Source organism: Phoenix dactylifera, chromosome 6, assembly GCF_009389715.1.
Source record: "Phoenix dactylifera cultivar Barhee BC4 chromosome 6, palm_55x_up_171113_PBpolish2nd_filt_p, whole genome shotgun sequence".
Classification (NCBI taxonomy): domain Eukaryota; kingdom Viridiplantae; phylum Streptophyta; class Magnoliopsida; order Arecales; family Arecaceae; genus Phoenix; species Phoenix dactylifera.
The window spans coordinates 11,995,927-12,015,494 of record NC_052397.1 but is presented as its reverse complement, the minus strand read 5'-3'; the positions used below and the strand labels follow the sequence as shown (position 1 = coordinate 12,015,494).

The 19,568-nt window shown below is 39.0% G+C and overlaps 1 protein-coding gene across 1 annotated transcript; it reads right to left on the bottom strand.

Annotated features, from left to right (window-relative positions):
* Window positions 1–5,713: 5,713 nt before the first annotated feature.
* Window positions 5,714–11,463, bottom strand: LOC103717807 (calcium-dependent protein kinase 20-like). Its single transcript, XM_008806337.4, has 8 exons — window positions 10,144–11,463; window positions 8,943–9,066; window positions 8,562–8,705; window positions 8,173–8,325; window positions 7,641–7,756; window positions 7,285–7,452; window positions 6,446–6,676; window positions 5,714–6,206 (listed from the first exon to the last, which is right to left on the bottom strand). Exons 1-8 carry the CDS (start codon window positions 10,645–10,647, stop codon window positions 6,051–6,053), a joined length of 1,596 nt encoding a protein of 531 aa, XP_008804559.2. The 5' UTR covers window positions 10,648–11,463; the 3' UTR covers window positions 5,714–6,050.
* Between the last annotated feature and the right edge of the window lie 8,105 nt (window positions 11,464–19,568).

The window sequence follows — 19,568 nt, the reverse complement described above, 5'->3', positions numbered from 1 at the left end:
TCACGCTACTCTAGTGTAGGTGCAGCCAACTGAATCTAAAATAAGAACCTGGCACAAAGGTGCAGGAGGGACCCCCTGATGAGCCTAGAGGACCTCTCCGAAATGCTGAGCCACATAAAAAGCAACCCAGTTAGCAGTGCGGTTCACCTCCCAGTAGATATGCTCAACCTAAAAGACTCTGCATCCTCTCAAAGTCTGCTTGATGTGGCAAAGTAGAGGGCTCGCATCCCCCCTCCACCCCTCCTCTCATATCCAACCCATCACCAATGCTGAGTCTCCCTCCAGAATGATGCACTCCGCTCTTAGCCTCCGCCTCGCAAGCGAGATGCCCTCCTAAGCTGCCCTAAGTTCTGCCCCCATAGCTAATAGCCCGACGATGCTTCAACCTCACACAGCAATCATCTGTGAATCATGACTTCTGATCACGAAACCCACACCTGCTCGACCTCCCGCCCTGGTAACATTACCATCGGAATTCATCTTGAGATGGTCGGGGGGTGGGGGCACCTAAGAGACAAGGACGAGCCTAGATACTATATCAGCAATGTGAGTGCCCCAGATGTCCCCAGCCATCCCCAATGAAGTTGTCGTAGTAGCCCAGGTGAGCTCAGCAGTCTGGATAGTGGCTCTCACCACTATACTGCTCAGTGGCGCTCGCCAGTTCTCAAAAATTCAGGCATTCCTATCCAGCTAAATGTGATACGCCAAGTAGGCGCACATGATACCCCACTCCATCATCCTCGTTCGGCACATTGCCTCCCTCATCTGGTCTAGGAGGTTGTCCGTTGACCAGAACAACTGGGGCCAAGTAAAGCCAGCTCTACTCTAGTTCTGTGCAGCTCTCGGGCACTTAAGCAAAGCGTGATCGATGGACTCCTCCACATCCAGGCACCACCCACAGCACGGGGTGATCGTGACTCCTCTCCCCGCTAGCATACTCCTAGTAGGTAGACAACCCCATGTGACATTCCATAGGAATAAGACCACACGGGGATGAACTTGCATTCTCCAGATTCATCTACCGTCTATCTGCATGGCAACTTCCGCACCCATCACCTTTTGTAAGTTCGAGGCACTCACCCTAGATCTACCTGTGGCAGCCCAAACCAGCATGTCCGCCACCTCCCTTATGGGTAACGGAATGCCCTAGATCCTCTCTGCCAACTGCTCTTCGAAGGCCTTCCTAACCAGTGTCTTGTTCCATCTGCTCTGGTCCGAAACGATCAGATCACTAACTCTACAAACCTCCAATCTAGTGGCATCCACCAGAGTCAGTGCTCGACATAATGGCTACTTGAGTACCCAGTTATCCTCCAAGACTCCAATGGATCTGCTATCACCAACCGCCTATCTGATCGTTGCAAGCACCAATGGCGCATAAGAACAGAGCTCCCTCGAGATGTGGGAGCATCATCGCCCGACCTGAAAATCTGCTGCTGATGTGTGAGCCCAATACTTGGCTCTTAGTATACACCACAACCTGTCAGACTCCAATATATACCGAGCCGCATGCCCTGCCACCATCACCTCCCACCTCGCCACCACGGACTGGATCCTCAGGCCCCCCTGACTGACAGGCTGACATACCACCTCCCATGCCACCAAATGAATGCTCCTCTTGCCCTCCTGACTGCCCTAAATGAAGTTCCTGAAAGACTGCTCCAAGGATCTCAGAAGCGACATTGGCACAATAGTGTTCGCTAGCAGATATATGGGGATCGAGCTGAGCACAGACTGCACTAGGGTCATTTTGCCCATCATCAAGAGCGCTCCTATCTGCCAACCCTCAATCCTTCGTCCGACGCTAAGCTCAACATCGATGCAATCCCTAGCACGAAGGCGTCGGCCTGTGATGGGAACATCCAAGTATCTCATAGTACCCATCTGTTCTCCAACTCCCAGAATCTTTCCGATAGCTGCCTTCACCTGTGGCTTGGTCTTCGGGCTGATATTGATTGCCGACTTGACCATGTTTACCTACTGCCTAGAGGCGGCACAGTAGTCCCCTAAGATCCTCCGAATGACCCATGCAGCTTGTCTTGTCGCCCGCGCCAAGAGCAAACAATCATCGGCAAATAAAAGGTGTGAGATCGGGGCAGACCCAGTCCCCAGATGATACACCTCCAGAATTCGAGTCTCTGTAGCTTAGCCTGCCGAAAGCCTCTAGACTGTCCATCCGAGCACAAAATGAACAGCAGTGGAGATAGTGGACACCCTTGCCGCAACCCTACCAAGGACTCAAAAAAGCTGATAAGCATGCCATTTACCAGTGTGGTAAAGGAGGGAGACCTGATACACCCCATCACCCAGCCAATTCAGTCCTCATGAAATCCAAAACTCACCATAGAGCTCTACAGAAAGTCCCAGCATATCCTTTCATATGCCCGCTCCATGTCCAATTTGATACCCACAAGGCTTCTATAGGTCAGGGCCTTCTGGAGATCATGCATAAAGTCCTAAGCAATAAGAATGTTGTTGGAGATCCTCCAACCCCCAATGAAAGCTCCTTGCTCCGGGATGATGAGTCTCGGTAGTATGCATCTCAATCTGGCCACTAGTATCTTTGTCGTGGCTTTATACAAGGTTGTGCAAAGACTGATAGGTCGGTAGGGGCTAGCTCTATGGCATCCTGTCTTTTCAAAATCAGCATAACGTACGTCCTCTTCCAGTCCGTCAGCATCGCAGCTGTTCTGAAGAACTGTTGAATAACCTCAACCACATTCCGTCTGATCACTGGCCAATACCTCCGAAAGAAGAGAAGGAAAAAACCATCAGGCCCCAGGGCCTTATCCTCAGCTAGGGACCACATCGCCTCCCGTATCTCCTCGGCTATGATCGGTTTGACCCGAGCTGCATTTTTCTCCTCTGAGACCCTAGTCAGTAGGGGCTGCACCACCTACGGGCTCCCAGTCCCAACTAGATCCGTCCACCTAGAACGGAAGAACTGCTTAAAAATCCCCCTGATGGCTACAAGGTCTTTTGTGCTATGATCATCAGCTCCCCTCACTACTTTGATCATGTTCCTCTGCCTCCGGATGATCGTCGACTAGTGCAAGAACCTAGTGTTTCGGTTACTCTCCCTGATCTACTGAATTCTGGACTTCTGCTTCCATAGTACCTCTTGCTGTCTGAGAAGAAAGTCATGCATCGATAACTGGGTCCTTATCTCCCCCATCTCCCTCTCAATCAGTCTCCTCCCCCCCCTCCCCTGCCGCTCCTCCTGCGACTGCAGCTCAGCTATGGCCTTTTCAACCTCCTCCAACTTTCTAAAGATATTCCCCATCTCCTGCCTCTTCCACCGCCGCAACCCCCGCCTTGTAGGAGAAGGGTCCAATCTTCTTTCATTTAAGTTCAGGTGTACCAATGTTGGGTAGCACTCCCATATTTTGAGGTAATCTAATTTTAGAGTCCTATCTTTCCGCAGATCAAAAGGCATCTTATTGCTATCCTATATAAGATGTAATAAGCTAATAACAAAGCTTTTGTGTACAAGTTCTTAAGTGCACCAAAACTTATCAATATTAAGTTAGCATGTCTATTAGTTTTGATTTTTTCATTCAGCTACACTATTGGACTGATCCCATGAACGATCCTTGTTCTGAGAAGAACAGGATGATTTCGTTTGAGATATATTCTTGTTTATATAGGTTCAGACCTCGATCCTTGTGAAACTTTTTTTGTTTTTTTTGTGGGAGTGGTGCCAGCCAACTGAACGCCAACTAACCTACCTATTATCACGGGAAGGAAATGGTTGTATTTAATCAAACTCTTCCGATTCCGCGACTCATGGTATCGCCCAGTCCGGAAAAGAAGGCAAGAAGGTCCACTCGCGGTCCTCTCGCGGTCCTCTCGAGACCAACGCCCAGCCTCATCATCCCTTCCTACCCACGCCCCTCTGTAATCTTCTGCGTAATCATTCCTTCATGCTTTCCTTACCTTTTTCCTCGTAAAGTCACCTTTGTATCGATGACAATAAAATATTCCGGGTGGGCGTCCCTCCCTTTTAATACAAAAAAAAAAAAAAAAAAAAAAAAAACACCGTAGCCCTTCCCGTGATAACTTTCATAGTTTCATGCATGTGATTTAGTACATTCTTTTCGCTTTTCATGGCTACTCCTGTACGTAAACACTGCTGGTAGACGGGGCTGCTTGGGCCATGGTTAATAGGTGGCAAATAAAGTTCTATGTCAAATAGGAACTGCAGCAAGTATCGTTCTCATGGTGGGTTCTGCAACTCAAATACTTTGCTCCCGTTTCTCATATTTTCATCCATTATTTTCTTGTTTTTAGAGATAAAATACTTCTGTTTACTAATTTTACAATTAAACTTTTTATATTTTCTCCTCTTTTTTACTTTAATTGCAAAGAAATTATCTCCAGTTGGAGACTTGAGTTTATGATTTTTTTTTTTTCAGGTAGACCCATCAGGTTATGCTGCACCGATGGATATAAGCAATACAAAATGTCCTGAGGTTCCTGTGGAACTGAAGCAATGACTCAGGGTGATGAGCACTGGTGTGTCTAGTAACCAAGTTTATGATTTGAAAAGTCGATCTTGAGTAAGGTGGCCGGGGAGATCAACTTGTTAAAAAAAAAAGAAGTAAAATTCGATGTTACTTGAAACATTCGTTTATATAGTTTAGAATAATAATTTTGAATATATTTTAATTTTACAATTGAAGTATATTCTATTTTATATAATAATGAATAATTATAAAAATAATTATTCATCTAAATAAGAGTAATAAAAATAATATATGATTAATATAACAGTTTTTTAAGCTAATTCAAGCCGAGCTTGAGTGATGTGCATTTAATTTTAGCTGACTAAATCTAGTTTAAGCTCCACGCATATTCAATTGGGTGAGCCAAACTCAACTCATATTTTTCTATACAAAAAAAAATCCGTAAAAACCAAATATTAAGCTAGCTTGCAAACAGGTTTGCCATCCTAATAAGAAGGCACTTAACAATCTTTGTACTCTTGTGAGGCATAAGAATTCAACTCTTTGATGAGCACTCACCTAAAAACAGAATTCAACTCTTTGATAAGCATAACCTGAAAAATAACCTACTCCTGAAGGTTAAGACCCTATATTATGAATTAACATAATTTATTAAAAATCCCATGTACATGTATCACCTGGAAAAAGTAGGTAACAAAATTCCATCTTCTCCCCTCTCCCCACCCCATCAAAAAAAAAAAGAAAAAGAAGACTTATACCAACCTCTTCCATAATTCGCTGTACCCAAAAAATTTTAAAAAAATTTCACTTGTTTTTTAAGCTTTGTATTGTTAGGTTTATTATTTCCAATGTTTTGTTGCCTGTGTTATTCTAATTCTTTTGGATCTTGCTCTGCCTACTGAGGACCCACACCTGTTCTGTTTCAAGAATAAGCCAAAGAACCACTCATCTTGCAATTGACAATTTGTTATACTTGTCTGGAGACTTTAAGCTGTCTCAAATTATTTAGTCCATGACCCTTAAACAACCTTCCTTCGGATAACAGATAAAATGACTCAAAAAGACAACGGCTCACATCAATGGTGGCAAGAAGTCCGTTGCACCAAACTCATGTCCTACTCTTGTCCTAAACAAACCCATAACCAACCACCGTTCCATTTTCCAATTTGAAATGACACCCAGATTTAATTTGAAAGGTAGACTTGGAAAAGAGGAGTACAATGACAAGGATGCTGAGATCTGGAATGAACTGAAAATGCAGCACAAAGAGTGGAGAAATATTGAAACAATTTCAAGGCCTGAGGCCTAAATTTCCAAGTAGCATCCATGTCCCCCAACAGTAACACTGAATCCACCTGCTACCAGTGTGCTAAAAAGCTGATGCTACATAGATATTTACAACCATAAGCCCCTCTAACCTCCCCTTTTTGCCCATACATCTGGTGAAACATAAACCTTCAACCATCCCCTGCTGACTTAAAACCATGAATTAATGTCCTAAATTAATGCTAAGAAGGAATATTGCAAGACCAACAAAAAAGAACTTCACACTTTGGAATCCAAGGGCACAAACTTTCTGTGCGTTCATCTACCCTCACTTGTTAGCTGCAAAGATCCATCCTTCATCAGCTTTAAGCTGAGGCTATTGAACCGCTCCCGTGAATACTGCCTTGATGCCTTTCTCCAATCTGTGCCAGCCTTCATCATCGTTGCAAACTCCTCGTAACTTATCCTGCCATCCTGAGACAAAAAGACCAACACCCCGTGAGTTGATTTTCCTTTTCTTTATGCAATGTTTTCAGCAACAAGAATTATTGATATCTAATTGTTAGAACTCTTTTGATTTTTTTGATGTTAGGAGCTAACATGTATTTTCTTACATTTGCTTGTCTTTTTAATGTTTTTAAGTAAGACATTATTGGAGAAGGAAAGGAGATGAGATGGTATACAGATATAATTTAAGATTAATAGAAACCGACCTTGTCAGTATCCACATCATGGATGATGGCGTTAATGACTTCCTCATGATTTGGACCCAAATCATCAGCTAAGGCATTCTTCAGTTCTGCAATTTCTATATATCCACTATTGTTTTGATCAAAGTAGGCAAAGGCTTTGCGCAGATGCTCATCATTTCCTATCTTCTTCAAGTGAATTGATACAGCAACAAATTCTCCATAGTCCAGGGTACCATCACCATCAACATCAGCCTGTCATTAGCGTGGCATATCAACTTAAAAGATATACACCTAAACTAAAAATGGTCGTCAGCTTTAAAGTTATAAACGAATGTGCGCAGGTGCTGATGCAAATTAAGTGGATTCTTGCACATAAAGAAGTTTGCTCCAACCATAGTCGAAGGCATAAATACAAGAAAGGACCCCAAACTAACCAGATGAATGCTCCACTCCATTCAAAAAATAAATTTTGAAAAGATACATACTGCACTGGTGCAGGATACTGTGTTGTACAAAAACAAAGATGCTGGATACAAGCATGTTACTGTAATAATGGATTCACACTGTAGACCATGCAATAGTGAAAAAATTAATCACAAACCATCATTGCCTTGCTCGAAGAAGAAGATATATTCATAAAACATTCCAGATTCTCTGTAATTTGGGTTAAAAGAATTTTTCTTAGCTTTTCAAGCTGCGGAACACAAATTAAAAGGCTAAACCACCTTAGTTAGGTAAGCCAAACTTGTGATGTTAAGTTCCATAGAAGTAAAAGCCCATATAAAACCTGATTTCAAACTTGACATGGCCTTAATTTCTTATAAAGGAAAACTATAAATGTTGTGAGGTCAAATACTTACAGCTTCCATTAATATCTGAACATCTGCATCCGCAATCTGGTGCCCAAGCCTATGCAAACCATTTTTCAACTCTCCCAGCGTGATCTTCCCATTGTTATTTACGTCCATCTTCCCAAACATTTCCTTTATGTCTGCAACTTCCTCCACAGATAAATGTTCAGCTACCACCTGCAATGGTTCAATTCCTAAAATGTCAGTGGGGTCAATTCAACATGAGAATGGAGAAATTAAAACAGCATGACTACAGCCTGCATTGCATGGAGTTTCTTAAAGATGCACAGAACCCAAAACAAAAGCATTATTCTTCTTAAGGTATCAACAGAGACAAAATCCACAGACACACAATGTGGCCTTACCCTTAGAGCTCTCTTTTTAAATTTGTTCATTACAGAGAACTGTTGGAGTCTTGCACGAACAGTTTCACCTAGAGAAACATTTGGTGCCTTTTTAGCATTCTGCAACCAAGGATGGTCTGCAATGGAAATTGTAAGAGATATATCCCAGAAATGCCCAATTATACATTCTGAAATCTAGCTTGGCAAGGGAACTTAAATATACTCTAAATTAAAACAACATGAAAAGGACAACTGTAATAGCATAGGCATGAGTACGAAGAAGACAAAAAAATACACCAAACTAATATCTAATAATATGAGGGTTAAATATCTCTAAATTGAATCCAGTAATATTAGCCAATAATTCTTGAGACTGTACAACAATTCATATAAATTTCTTCGTATTTTTGGTAAACATAATGCACTTTTGTTCGTATAAAGTTAATTATAAAAACTATAGCAAATATGATGTGTAAAAAGAAGTTATTTGAATAGAAAATTCAAGAGTACAGCAGTCTTCGGACATAAAAAGCAGGTAGGCGCTGAACATTACCAAGCACTTGTTGAGCTGTTAACCGCCGCTTGGGATCTGCATCAAGCATCCGCCTTACAAGGTCTTTGGCATTATCGGAAACTTTAGGCCATGGATCTCTTTTAAAGTCTATGACAGAACGGATAATTGCCTGAGCAACACCTTGTTCAGTTTCTGCATCAAGGCAATAAACCACACATAATTAGAGTAGACACCTGTAGCCTAATTGTGTACACATAAACATAAGCCTTACATCAGTATTATATTATTTGTTTCTAAAAGAAGAGAATATGATTTATCAAAAAAAAAATTCATTACAAATAAACCCAGAAAGAGATGCAATCGATGTCTCCTTCATACCACAGAGCTCATCAAATAAAACTTTTTATTCTTCCATAGAAGAAAATTACCTGACCAAAATGGTGGTACACCACAAAGAAGAATGTATAGGATAACCCCAGCACTCCATACATCTACTTCTGGACCATAATTTCGCTTTAGAACCTCTGGGGCCATGTAATAAGGACTTCCCACAATCTCATTGAAGCGCTCACCTATTCAGGAAAGAGAAAATCAGCAACAGTATAAGCAAATGAGAGAGTGAATAAACATTATGATGCCTCTTGAACATTCAATCTATACATGTAATTAACTACCAAATGAAATGAAATAGACTTTTGTCTCTTAGGGGAGTCATATGCATCAATAGTTTTGTACTTCAAAAATTATAATAAAAAAAATTACAGCTTAGCATCAACACATTGTTCACAGCAATAAGGCGAGCAACATACCAGGTTTGAAAAATACAGACAACCCAAAGTCGATTGCCTTGAGTGGGGATGCTTCCTTCTTGTTAGCAAACAAAAAATTCTCAGGTTTGAGATCACGGTGCATCACTCCATGCTTGTGGCACATCTGTTATTGCACAAAAAAAGTCAAACCTATGTCAACATATTATTTCGATCACATCAAAAGAAAGCATGAGAACTTTCAATCCAACCTGAGGCACCATGACCAGGCATGTAACATGGGCAGAACAGAATCATGATTAATGAAAACAATTTAGAGGATTTTCCAGGGACCAAGTTATAGACCGAACTATCACTCATGCAACCATCAATTAAAAGACATTATAAAGTGCTGCATGAAGGTGGTAGCACTGTGGCATTATTATACAGAGAAAGGGGGAAAAGGAAGCAGCATTAGGAAGGTTGCAGCACACATAAAAGTTGGAAAGGTAGGTTTAATGTTAGAGTAAAAGTCACATCATCGAGAGACCAAAGGCACAATTTCTAGAATGTCAAGAACCCATTTTCAAGGAAAAAGACCTGGCAATAGTAAAATATAAGGATACAGAGATTCCAAGTCTGAGAATCACAGGCATGAATAAAAACAAAACAACCTTTACAACCAAAGGAAGAATCTAGGAAAGAATATCACAAGTCTCACATTCGAAAACTGATACTTTTGAAAGCTGTCGCCAAAACTAACCATCAGAAATAAGCATCTGGGAAGAATATTTGAATATTCCAGAAAGTGTAAGCACACAAAGTAGAGCCCATATCTAGAAAAAATGGAGAAAGATAAAACTGGTTGTAGACAAAACATTATGATTTCACAGAAACTTGGTTGAAAACAGAATATTATGATTTCACAAACTGTAGCAAGTGATTAGATAAAGTAATCAAGATTCTATGAAGAATAGGTGGCCAAAAAGAAAGAATTCAGTCGGCAGCGAAAAATGAATACTTCCTCAATGTCTCACACCACATTAAGAACGTTATCACAAAATTGAATAGCAGCGAAACAAGATTGCCCATAAATTCAAGATCACAATTGCCCAGCGGGTTAAAACAGAAGTTTATTAGAATCTAAAAGCGAAGAGTACCCAGACTTCCACCAAAGCAACATTAAGAAACAACAAAGAGAATCCATTTCAAGGCAGAACCATTAAAAGCATCCAAAGCAATTCCAAGCTGGGAATGATCTCACCTGCACGACCTCGACGATGGTCCGGGTGACCACTGCGGCCGCCCGTTCAGTATAGTGCCCCCTCGCGACGATCCGGTCGAACAGCTCTCCTCCCTCGCACAACTCCATCACCAGGTGGACGGCGTTGTCATCCTCGTAGGTGTCCTTGAGGCTCACAATATTGGGATGCCTCGGCAAATGCCTCATGATCTCCACCTCCCGCCGCACGTCCTCGATGTCGACGGCGGTCCTCAGCTTCTTCTTGGAGATGGACTTGCAAGCAATGACCTCCCCTGTCTCCTTATCGGTGCAGAGATAGGTGATGCCGAACTCCCCCCTGCCGAGCTCCCGGCCGAGCTCGTACCGGCTTTCGATGTCCCGACCGGTGGGATCTCTGAGGACAACGAGCTTGCCACCCTGTGAGGGACCCCGGCTGTAATCTATCGAGAAGGGATTCGGCTTCTTCTCCTTCTTCCTCCTCTTCTTCTCCGAGGGATCAACAGGCACGGCGCAGCAATTCCCCATTAAAATTTCGAAGAGCACGCAACCAGGATCCGATCTGTTCTAGGCTTTCCGACTCCCGGAACCCAAACAACTCAAAAATTGGGCAACTTGGCAAGAGAACAGACGGATCCAACAAGAACCTCCCCCCAAGATCAGATCTTTCCAACAAATCCGACCAACCAAAGGCCCCGAACAACGAAGAACCGAATCGGTTCCGGACCTCGAGAGGCCTGATGAGCGCAGGATCCCGTAAAGAGCCAAGAATGGAAATAAAAAAAAATATTTCCCAAATCGAAAAATATTTGCAAAAGATACAGCGAAAGGGAACAAATTGGACGCCGGAAACGGAACCTTTTCGAAAAACGGGAAGAAAAGGAACGGTTTTTTTTTCTAATACAGAAAAGGGACCAATTTTAAAAGCTGCCGAAGGGTGTGGGAAAGGTCCGAGCTTTAGACCGTTTGAGGGCTTGGAGAAGAGAGAAAAAGAGAGGGGTCCTAATGATGGCAGGGAGGAGAAAAGGACGCGAAGGATGGGAAGAAGAAATTTAGAAGGATGAGGAGGATGGGCTAGTATCGGCCATGGAAAGGGGCAAGAGAGAGAGAGGGTCAAAGCTGGGTCCAAAGATTGTTCCTCTTCTAACACCCTCCCCTCTCTCTCTATCTCTCAGAATTTCTTACAAACGATGCAAGGGAAGAAAGACACGGGGAAGAAGATTATTTAATGAGATAAACTCTCTTTTTTTTCGGTAAATGATAAACTCTTTTCTTTCTCGATAAATTTCTTCGTTTCTCTTGTCGTAAAAGAGAACAAGGCTCCGATCTTCTTGCAACGAATGCAAAACGGAGGTCTTTTGGAGAGGGTGTTAAACTAACGGTTTGTTATAACGGATTGTGGAGCTGTGTGTTGTTCCACAGCCATTTGCTGTTATCACATTGTCTGCATTCCACATTAGAAAACCTAATAACGACATTATAAGGGGTGTTTGCTATTGTTTGTGTTTTTGTGCTTTTGTTTCCCTCCAAATTAGCGAATAGTATATAGAGATCGATATTGAAGATTGCATTTGTGCAAAACTCTTGTCATTTATTTTATTATCACTCTTTTTTTGAGAGTAATAATTTTTTGCAGCAAAAAACTCTATTTTTTCACAAATAATTTCAAAAAAAATTTGTTATATCATATATGTTGTTTAGTCTAGTATATTTTTTTCCTGAGATCTCGAAAAAGAAAAAGCAATAGCAACGTGAAACAAGCTCTTTACTGGGCGACATAGATAGGCATATGCATTTTCATCTTCTGATAATTATTGTGATGCATTTGAAAGATATGGAATATGGAATCAATACTGCAAAGTATGATACAATGGAATAATATAATTAGCAAGAAATAGGATAGCACTTTTTTGATAAAGTACCATGATACATAATTTGCATGCATATTAAGATAGATGTACACCTACAAAAATGTTAAAATAATATAGAGAGGTGAAGAAGAAGATAAATGGAGGGATCTCTAGGTATTATATAGAATACTTGCACCGTAGATTGTCCAGAAATTACTTAGAAGTTTTTTCCTTATCTCAATCTCCCTCTTCTTCCTTCTCTCCCTATCTCTCTCTTATTTTGGTGGTACATTAGAGTTACTTGCACCCTCTCTTGGATGACTGGCTCTTACTGTGGCAAACTAATTTCTCTTACATATTTGTGGTACTCTCTAGTGAAACCCTGCACCCACTCTCCTATTTATAATAAGAGAAGTTGACTTAGGGCGAAACCCTAAGCCTTTCTATGCTATCAGCCCAAGGTAGAAACCCTGAGATTCTTTTGCTACCACCCTAGAAGTCCCTAGATATATGGTAGCCACTTGGATGAAATCCTAGTGCTGGAGACTAGCTAAAGATAAATCTTGGAAGTTGGTGGCCATCTTAGAAACTTAGACTCAGCTGGCCACCTCTACGGCTTCTAGAAGAAGTTGGCCACTTAGGGTTTGCCCTTGGAGTCGACTACTCTCGTAAACCCCAATGCCCGATAAGTTCGGGTCTTAATTTGAAATACCAATACAATCTACTCTTTATGCTAGTCTATATGAACCAACTATGTCTGATTCACTTGCTTAACTAAACTAAGTATGAGTTTGTTGAGAACTCAAAAAAGATGTGAGAAGGTCAGGGCGGACAAATGTGGGACTTCAAAGTCAACTTGGATCTTTAATCTACCATATCTTAGGTATACTATAGTTATAATGAAGCAAGGCTGAAAAACCTCCCTATGCATAAAGATGTATAATCGTGCTAGTCCCTGAAAGATAGAGTGGATAGAGAAGTCCCATTTTATGCATTTATCTTAGATTGGTCATTGGAAAAAATTATTAACATGAACCACAACCAATCGATATCATGACCTGTGGATCATGTCCAGATATTATAGAAGAGGGACCCAACATTATTTTCTTGTGCTGCATTCGGATGATATTTTCCTTATTGGAAACAGTACATCCATGATGTTTGTAGTCAAGTTACAAATTCTTCATGAAATATTTAGGAGAGGTTAGCTATATTTTGGGATTTAAGTTGCCATGGGATAGGTTGAATAGGCTGATTGCGATTATTTAAGACTCTTACATAAATAAAATTTTGGTTAAATTAATCATGGATAAAGCAAAGCCTATGATGTTTAGACATTTAGAAGTTTCTTAAAGGACACCTAATTGACAAATTCAATAAAAGATCTAAATCTTTTTTAAATAGGGTAATTAAATTGCACCTCAAGCAAAGGCTTGATCAAAGCTATCCTTGACCATAGTGATGAGGGCAAAAGTGTGTTCAAAGACATTTTATGATGCAATGTGTCTGATTGGACCATTGGATTTCCAAAACTTGGAGTCTAATGTTTTCTTCCATGCAATGGGTCCTTCGAATAGATGTGACTATGATCTTCACAAGTTGCTTGATAAACTTCAAGATGATACAATATTTATATGTTCTAGTTTATAGTCAATCAAGTCTAACAATTGGTGCCTAATTCGAATACTCCAATGATCTTGAATCTCGTTTGATGCTCTTTGGGTAAGTTGAAGTCCAAATTCATCACATCTACAAATATAGATCCATATCTTTGGGGATACTTGTCAACATTTATTTATATCATATAGATTTCATTATGATCTTTAAACATTTGCTTCACACAGTACCTTGACTTATGCATTATTTGTTACAAAGAAAAGAGTTCTTTATAAATATATTTTATTATATTTTGTTTAGATAATGCCTTAGGAGTTTGGGTTGATGATGAAACTTCAATAGGAGGTTGTGTGGCTGTAACAGAGTTTGTAGCCATACAAACATTTCATCTCAGTATAAATTCATCTTTAGAAACTCCATAAGCTTCACTTTTTGTGCATGACATGCATGTAGATTAGGGTTAGGCCTCTTAAAGCATGTTTATTATTTGAATTGATTTACTTTAGTACCACTTTGATGTTGCTCTAGTTGGTTTTTTACTTCACTTGTTAGTTAAGTTGCTGAAAATAGTGCAGCTTAACCCAGTCCATAATCAGTAAAAAGTTTATTATCTTTTAGAAAAAATTGGTAAAATGATGAGGAAAATATGAGAGTTGGAGAAGAAAGGAAGAGTAAGAAGATAAGAAACAAAAGGTAAGAAGAGAAAATGAGCAGAGACGTCTCAATCTTTTCTTTCAGTATTAATTTATATATATAATACTAATAATTTTCTTTATACTAAGCTACTGAAGTTTACTATCAATGAAGAATTCAGAGTGCTACTGAAATCTATACCTTTTTCATTCTTTACCTTTGAATTCTCAACTAAGAACATTTCTTGCTTGTTGACAAGACCAAGTATGAGAAATATGTCACTCCTCTCTTAATTAGTTCTTACTCCACTTTCGACTCTTAGATTTATCTTTTATCTTCTTATCCTACAAACTATATTTGTCTAAGATTCTCCTTTAATATTTCATTAACTTATCTTATGACAAGTATTTTCATTGCCCTCATATCTCACAAGATCCCTCTTATTTCCCTTCCCCTACCTTAAACCAAATAGTTTTAAATATAAAACCAGCTCTAACTCCTAACATAAGCCTTAGTGATTATGTGGTAGGTCATTACATTTGGTACCCGACTCTTGGTTAGTTTGAATTCATGGCAGGTCTTTGCCAACATGTTAGCATTGTCAAATTGGATTTGGTTGGGATTTTACATATGGAGTAGGTTTGGGTTTTCCCTAAGCTAACTTTACTCATGCATAAGTAGAATATATAAAAGCATATATGGTATAGTACAAGGTAATAAGCACTATTTAAGCGAAAAACTACAATTGGGTTTGCCAATCTAGAATTTGAACCATACTTAAAGAAAAAAGAAACATGTGCCATGCTAGTAGAACCATTAACACTAGTTAACATTGATAGTCCATACAAGTTCAATGAAAATATCCATATTTCTTAAACAAATTGATGGGTACTATTTTATGTTAATAAAAATTTTATTATCATTTTGAAAACATGTCATAATATCTAATAACTCAACTATTTGAAGTCAGCTTCATGGACGCTCACTTCTAAATGTTCAAATTTATCACCACATGTGATGTTATTTTAAGTTCTTAATATATTTTTTCATAATCTTCAAACATATTAATTTTAGAATTTTCTCCTTCTTTTCTAGCATCTCTCAACACAAATTGAAGTATTTCTCCTTAGGATCCCTTTCATGATCTTCGTTGCACATGCCTATGTTATATTTCTAAATTGATTTTCTATCATCTTATTCTTAATTTATACAACTATTACCATTCTTATAATATTTTCACTTCTCAATTTGTTCCTTCCATTTTTACCATATATCTATCTTATCATTCTTATTTTTATCATATTTAAATTATTTATTAAACCTTCTCTATTGCCAAATATTTTAAATCATACAATACTACAAATTTTTGCTGTTCTGTAAAATTTTTTCTATGGTCTTCAAGGAATGCATCAATTAGTTTTAATTCGATTACATCTTTATTTGCATATCTACTATTTTGTATAACCATTTTCATGTCCAAGCATAACCTCTCAATATTTCTGACCTAAAGTTACGAAGTGATTTGGTGCGTATACTTCAAATTTTTGGTTTTGTCAGATCTTCATCTCACCAACCCACCTTCCATGCTTTAATTTAGCCCTTGATTGGTCATTATCCCACCTTTTCCCACCTCCAATTAACCAATTCTAAGCTCAATTAAGTAAAATTCACCATAATTTCACTAAATTCACTTGAATCGGCTAACTTGTTTCACTCGATTTAGATTGATTCACCAACCTTATTCAATTTCTTCTAATTATCCCTTTATTTGGTCTCTTCTTTATCCCATTTAGTGATTCATGAGTCTAATTAGACTTTCTCATGCTCAGTTAGACCAATTTCTCATGCATAGATGTCAATTAGACGAGTCTTGGTTCAATTTTAAACCTAAATTTAATGATTTTTGAAACCATATAAAATAAGCTCGGATTAGGATTGAATATGAACAATGTCATCTCCTCATAACATATGTATCCAAATTAAAATTTCATACTTTCTAACATCTTGACCATCACCAACTAAAATCATCCCAAAATATCTACAAATCCACCAAAAAAGTACCTAAAAAATGTAAAAAGTGTGAGAATATCAATAGATATGATGTTAATTGAACTAAAACTAACTTCTTTTAGCTTTGAATCAATGGACAGATGCTCTCTCCTTGATCCAACAATCAGATGCCACTTGCTATCATCTCAACCCTTCTTCAATTTAAAAAAATTCAAATTCAGTTATTGATTCATCCCCCTCCATCTATGTATAGACCAATAGAGAAGGGAATTGGACTCCTCTTCTAATCCCTTCCGAGCCATCTCTTAGTTTTCTTAGGCTTTAGCTTCTTTTTCCTTTTCCTTTTGCTCTCTATCTCGTCTTCCTCTCTTCTTCTTCCCCAATTCTCTTAGATCTAGAATCTTTCCAACTTAAGGAGTACCCCTTACTTCAAATTCAAAAGGCCAAAAACTAAAAGAAGCTCGAGTTCGGGGAGACCGTTTTAGGTGTCTCCTCTAAGGAACAAGCATATTGGCTTATGGTGAGATACCATTGAAGAAGGCTTTCTTCCTCTCTTTTCTCTTGATTTTTTTATTTTGATTATGTATTTTTTACTAATAGCATGTAATTATTTTTTTTTGCCTCTGTCGAAATTCTTGCTCCTTGATGATGAATAAGCCTCCCTATCTCTCTGCTTGTTTTAGCTTAATTTCTGTATATTTCATAAATAACTTAAAGATGTATGCTTTTTCCCCCTTCCAGGGCTTCTAGATAGATGAAGCATTCAAGATCCCTTGATCTAACCCCTTAAGGAGCTCCATCATCACCAAAACTTGTAATGCTATCATCCTAGGTTGTAAAGTGGGCTAGAACTTCAATTTTAAACTCCCAACCACCATGCACCCATCCAATAGGTGCGCGGTGAGTGAATCATAGGCCCCACCTCATAGAGGATGGTCCTAGGCCCTTATATGTAAGGCTAAAAGTGGTGCCTCAACCTTCAAGCTTTTCTCAAAGGTCCTTCAAGCTTTTATCGTTCTTATCCACTATTTTATATTGATTTCTATTTTTCATGCATCAAAAACAAACTGCAACTCTAAATCTTTGCCAGCTTGCACCATGGCCCATTTTCCTAGAGGCGTCCACAATAACATGCCCTCATTTACAGTTTTGAAACAAGTGAACTGTTAATGAGCCAACTTGTTTCTGGCTCGAAATTTGGCTCAACTTTAGTCTTTCTTGATTAATAAGTGAGTTGAATTAGAGTTACGCATGGCCTTCTTGGGCTTGACATGATTTAGCTTGAAACATAAATATATAAGTAATTTACATCTATTATATGCTATTTTAATTATTAATATCCATATATTTTTTATATTTATTTATTATAGTTTCACATAATTTATGGAAAATATAATATATGTTAACTATAAATGTAAAATGTAATTAAAAAGTTAATCCAAACAATATGAAAGAAAGCATTGAAAGGTATCAAGAATTCACTGGATTTCTTAAACGAGCCATTGGTGACCAAATGAGCTGGCTCGAGCTCAGCTCAGCTATAAAATGAGCAGAGTTTGAACTAGGCTTGCTCGGTCTCTCCTGCTCATTTACACCACTACCCTTATTTTAAATGTATAATGTTAATAAAACCAATGGTAAAATATTAAATGCGATAATTTTCTTGGAACTGCAATCAATGAGTTTTATCCTTAGTGGTTGGTCACTTGTGGCCTACCCTTTGCTTCCATGATAGTATGACCATTGAAAACCTGCGCCCTTGACTAACAAACATATTTTATTTTTTTCACTTCAATGATAATTAGAGTTGTATTTGGCACAAGCTGCTTCCCTGGGAGGTTTCTTTGTTAAAGAGTTCTTATTCTTCTGGTAGGTTAGGTTCCTTTTTTTCCTATTATAAATAACAAAAAAGAAAAGAAAAGAAAACTAGAGCCTACTGCATGCAACGCTTAATTATGAAGTGGAGACGAGCAATGTCCCCAGCAGAGGTCCACCGATACTTGGAACTTTTGAGTTGAACAGACATTTGCTTAGAAAGGAGCATATATAGTTTTTCTATGGTGCTCGTGTGACGCATATTGATTCAGATCGTAGGGGGCACGCCATGCAAAACATGCATGCAATGCATGGACACATGGAGAGCCACACAGATCCTGCATAAAGAAACCATTCTCCATAGGAAAAGGAGAACAACAGAGAACTCCAAGAGATATGCTCATCAGATAGATAAAGTCGAGAGCCAAGCATGCATGCTTTTGAGTACTTGAAGCGCCATAAAAGGACCTCTTTCTCTTCCTCAAATCCCCCTCTTCCCTCTCCCAGCTGGTTCGTGTCTTCTGCCGGCCGGCCGAATCCTGTTTCTCTTGTTTGCAAAGAGAATAGCTCTGACGGTTTGCTTTGAAATGGCCACCAATAGACCTGTTTTCTTGAACCCCACAAGAAAGGAACGGACCTCCAAATTCAATATCTTAACTTTGCTTTTCCTCCCTATCTTCTTGACTGTAAAAAGACTATATATATATATATATATTATAAAGGACACTTTAGGTGAAGAACTAAAGGCGACAGTAGTTGCATTAGATTATGCTGCACAGCTGAAGCCGCATGGGTTGAATTATTATCTTTTCTTAGGTTCTTAATGATGTCTTGGGCACATGATTGAGACAAATTATTGAGGCAGCATCAGCAGCAACAGTGAAACGACTATTCAGCACAAATATTTATATGCTGCTTTGGGATCTATCGTTGTCACTGTTTATACATAAAATAACAAAATAAACAAGAAGATAAAGGCTTTTTTTTTTTGGGTGGGGGGGGGGGGGGGGGGGGGGGTTGTGCAAACAGCAATTTGATCTTCCGTGAAAAGATTTCTATGTTAGAGTTATTCAGAATGGTTATAAAAACTGTACATGGATTGCTCATAGAAAGGATGCTCCGTGCATCAAACCTCTACCTCTTCACTGAAAAGAGGGTCACTGACCAGCTGACTTAGTTTAATTAGTTCTTAAACAAAATTATTTACAAATTTTTTGATGAGATAAACTGTTTACCAATTACGCACCTTGTTTTATGATTTCTTATTACACCAATGCTACCTTGTATATATAGTATTTTGGATGAGTGTCAGATTCAAAGAAATGTTTTACACAGGGAAAGGTGATGCATTAGCAATTCTAACCTTTAATTCATGGGGTAAATGGCCATCCCAATCAACGCTGGTTAAGAAATGTTTTTGGAATTTGAAGTCCATCCACCATAAGAAATGGCACATCTTTGAGTAACCAAAGCTTGATAAAGGGTGGCAATTGAATTGGGTCAGATGACATACGGGTCAGATTG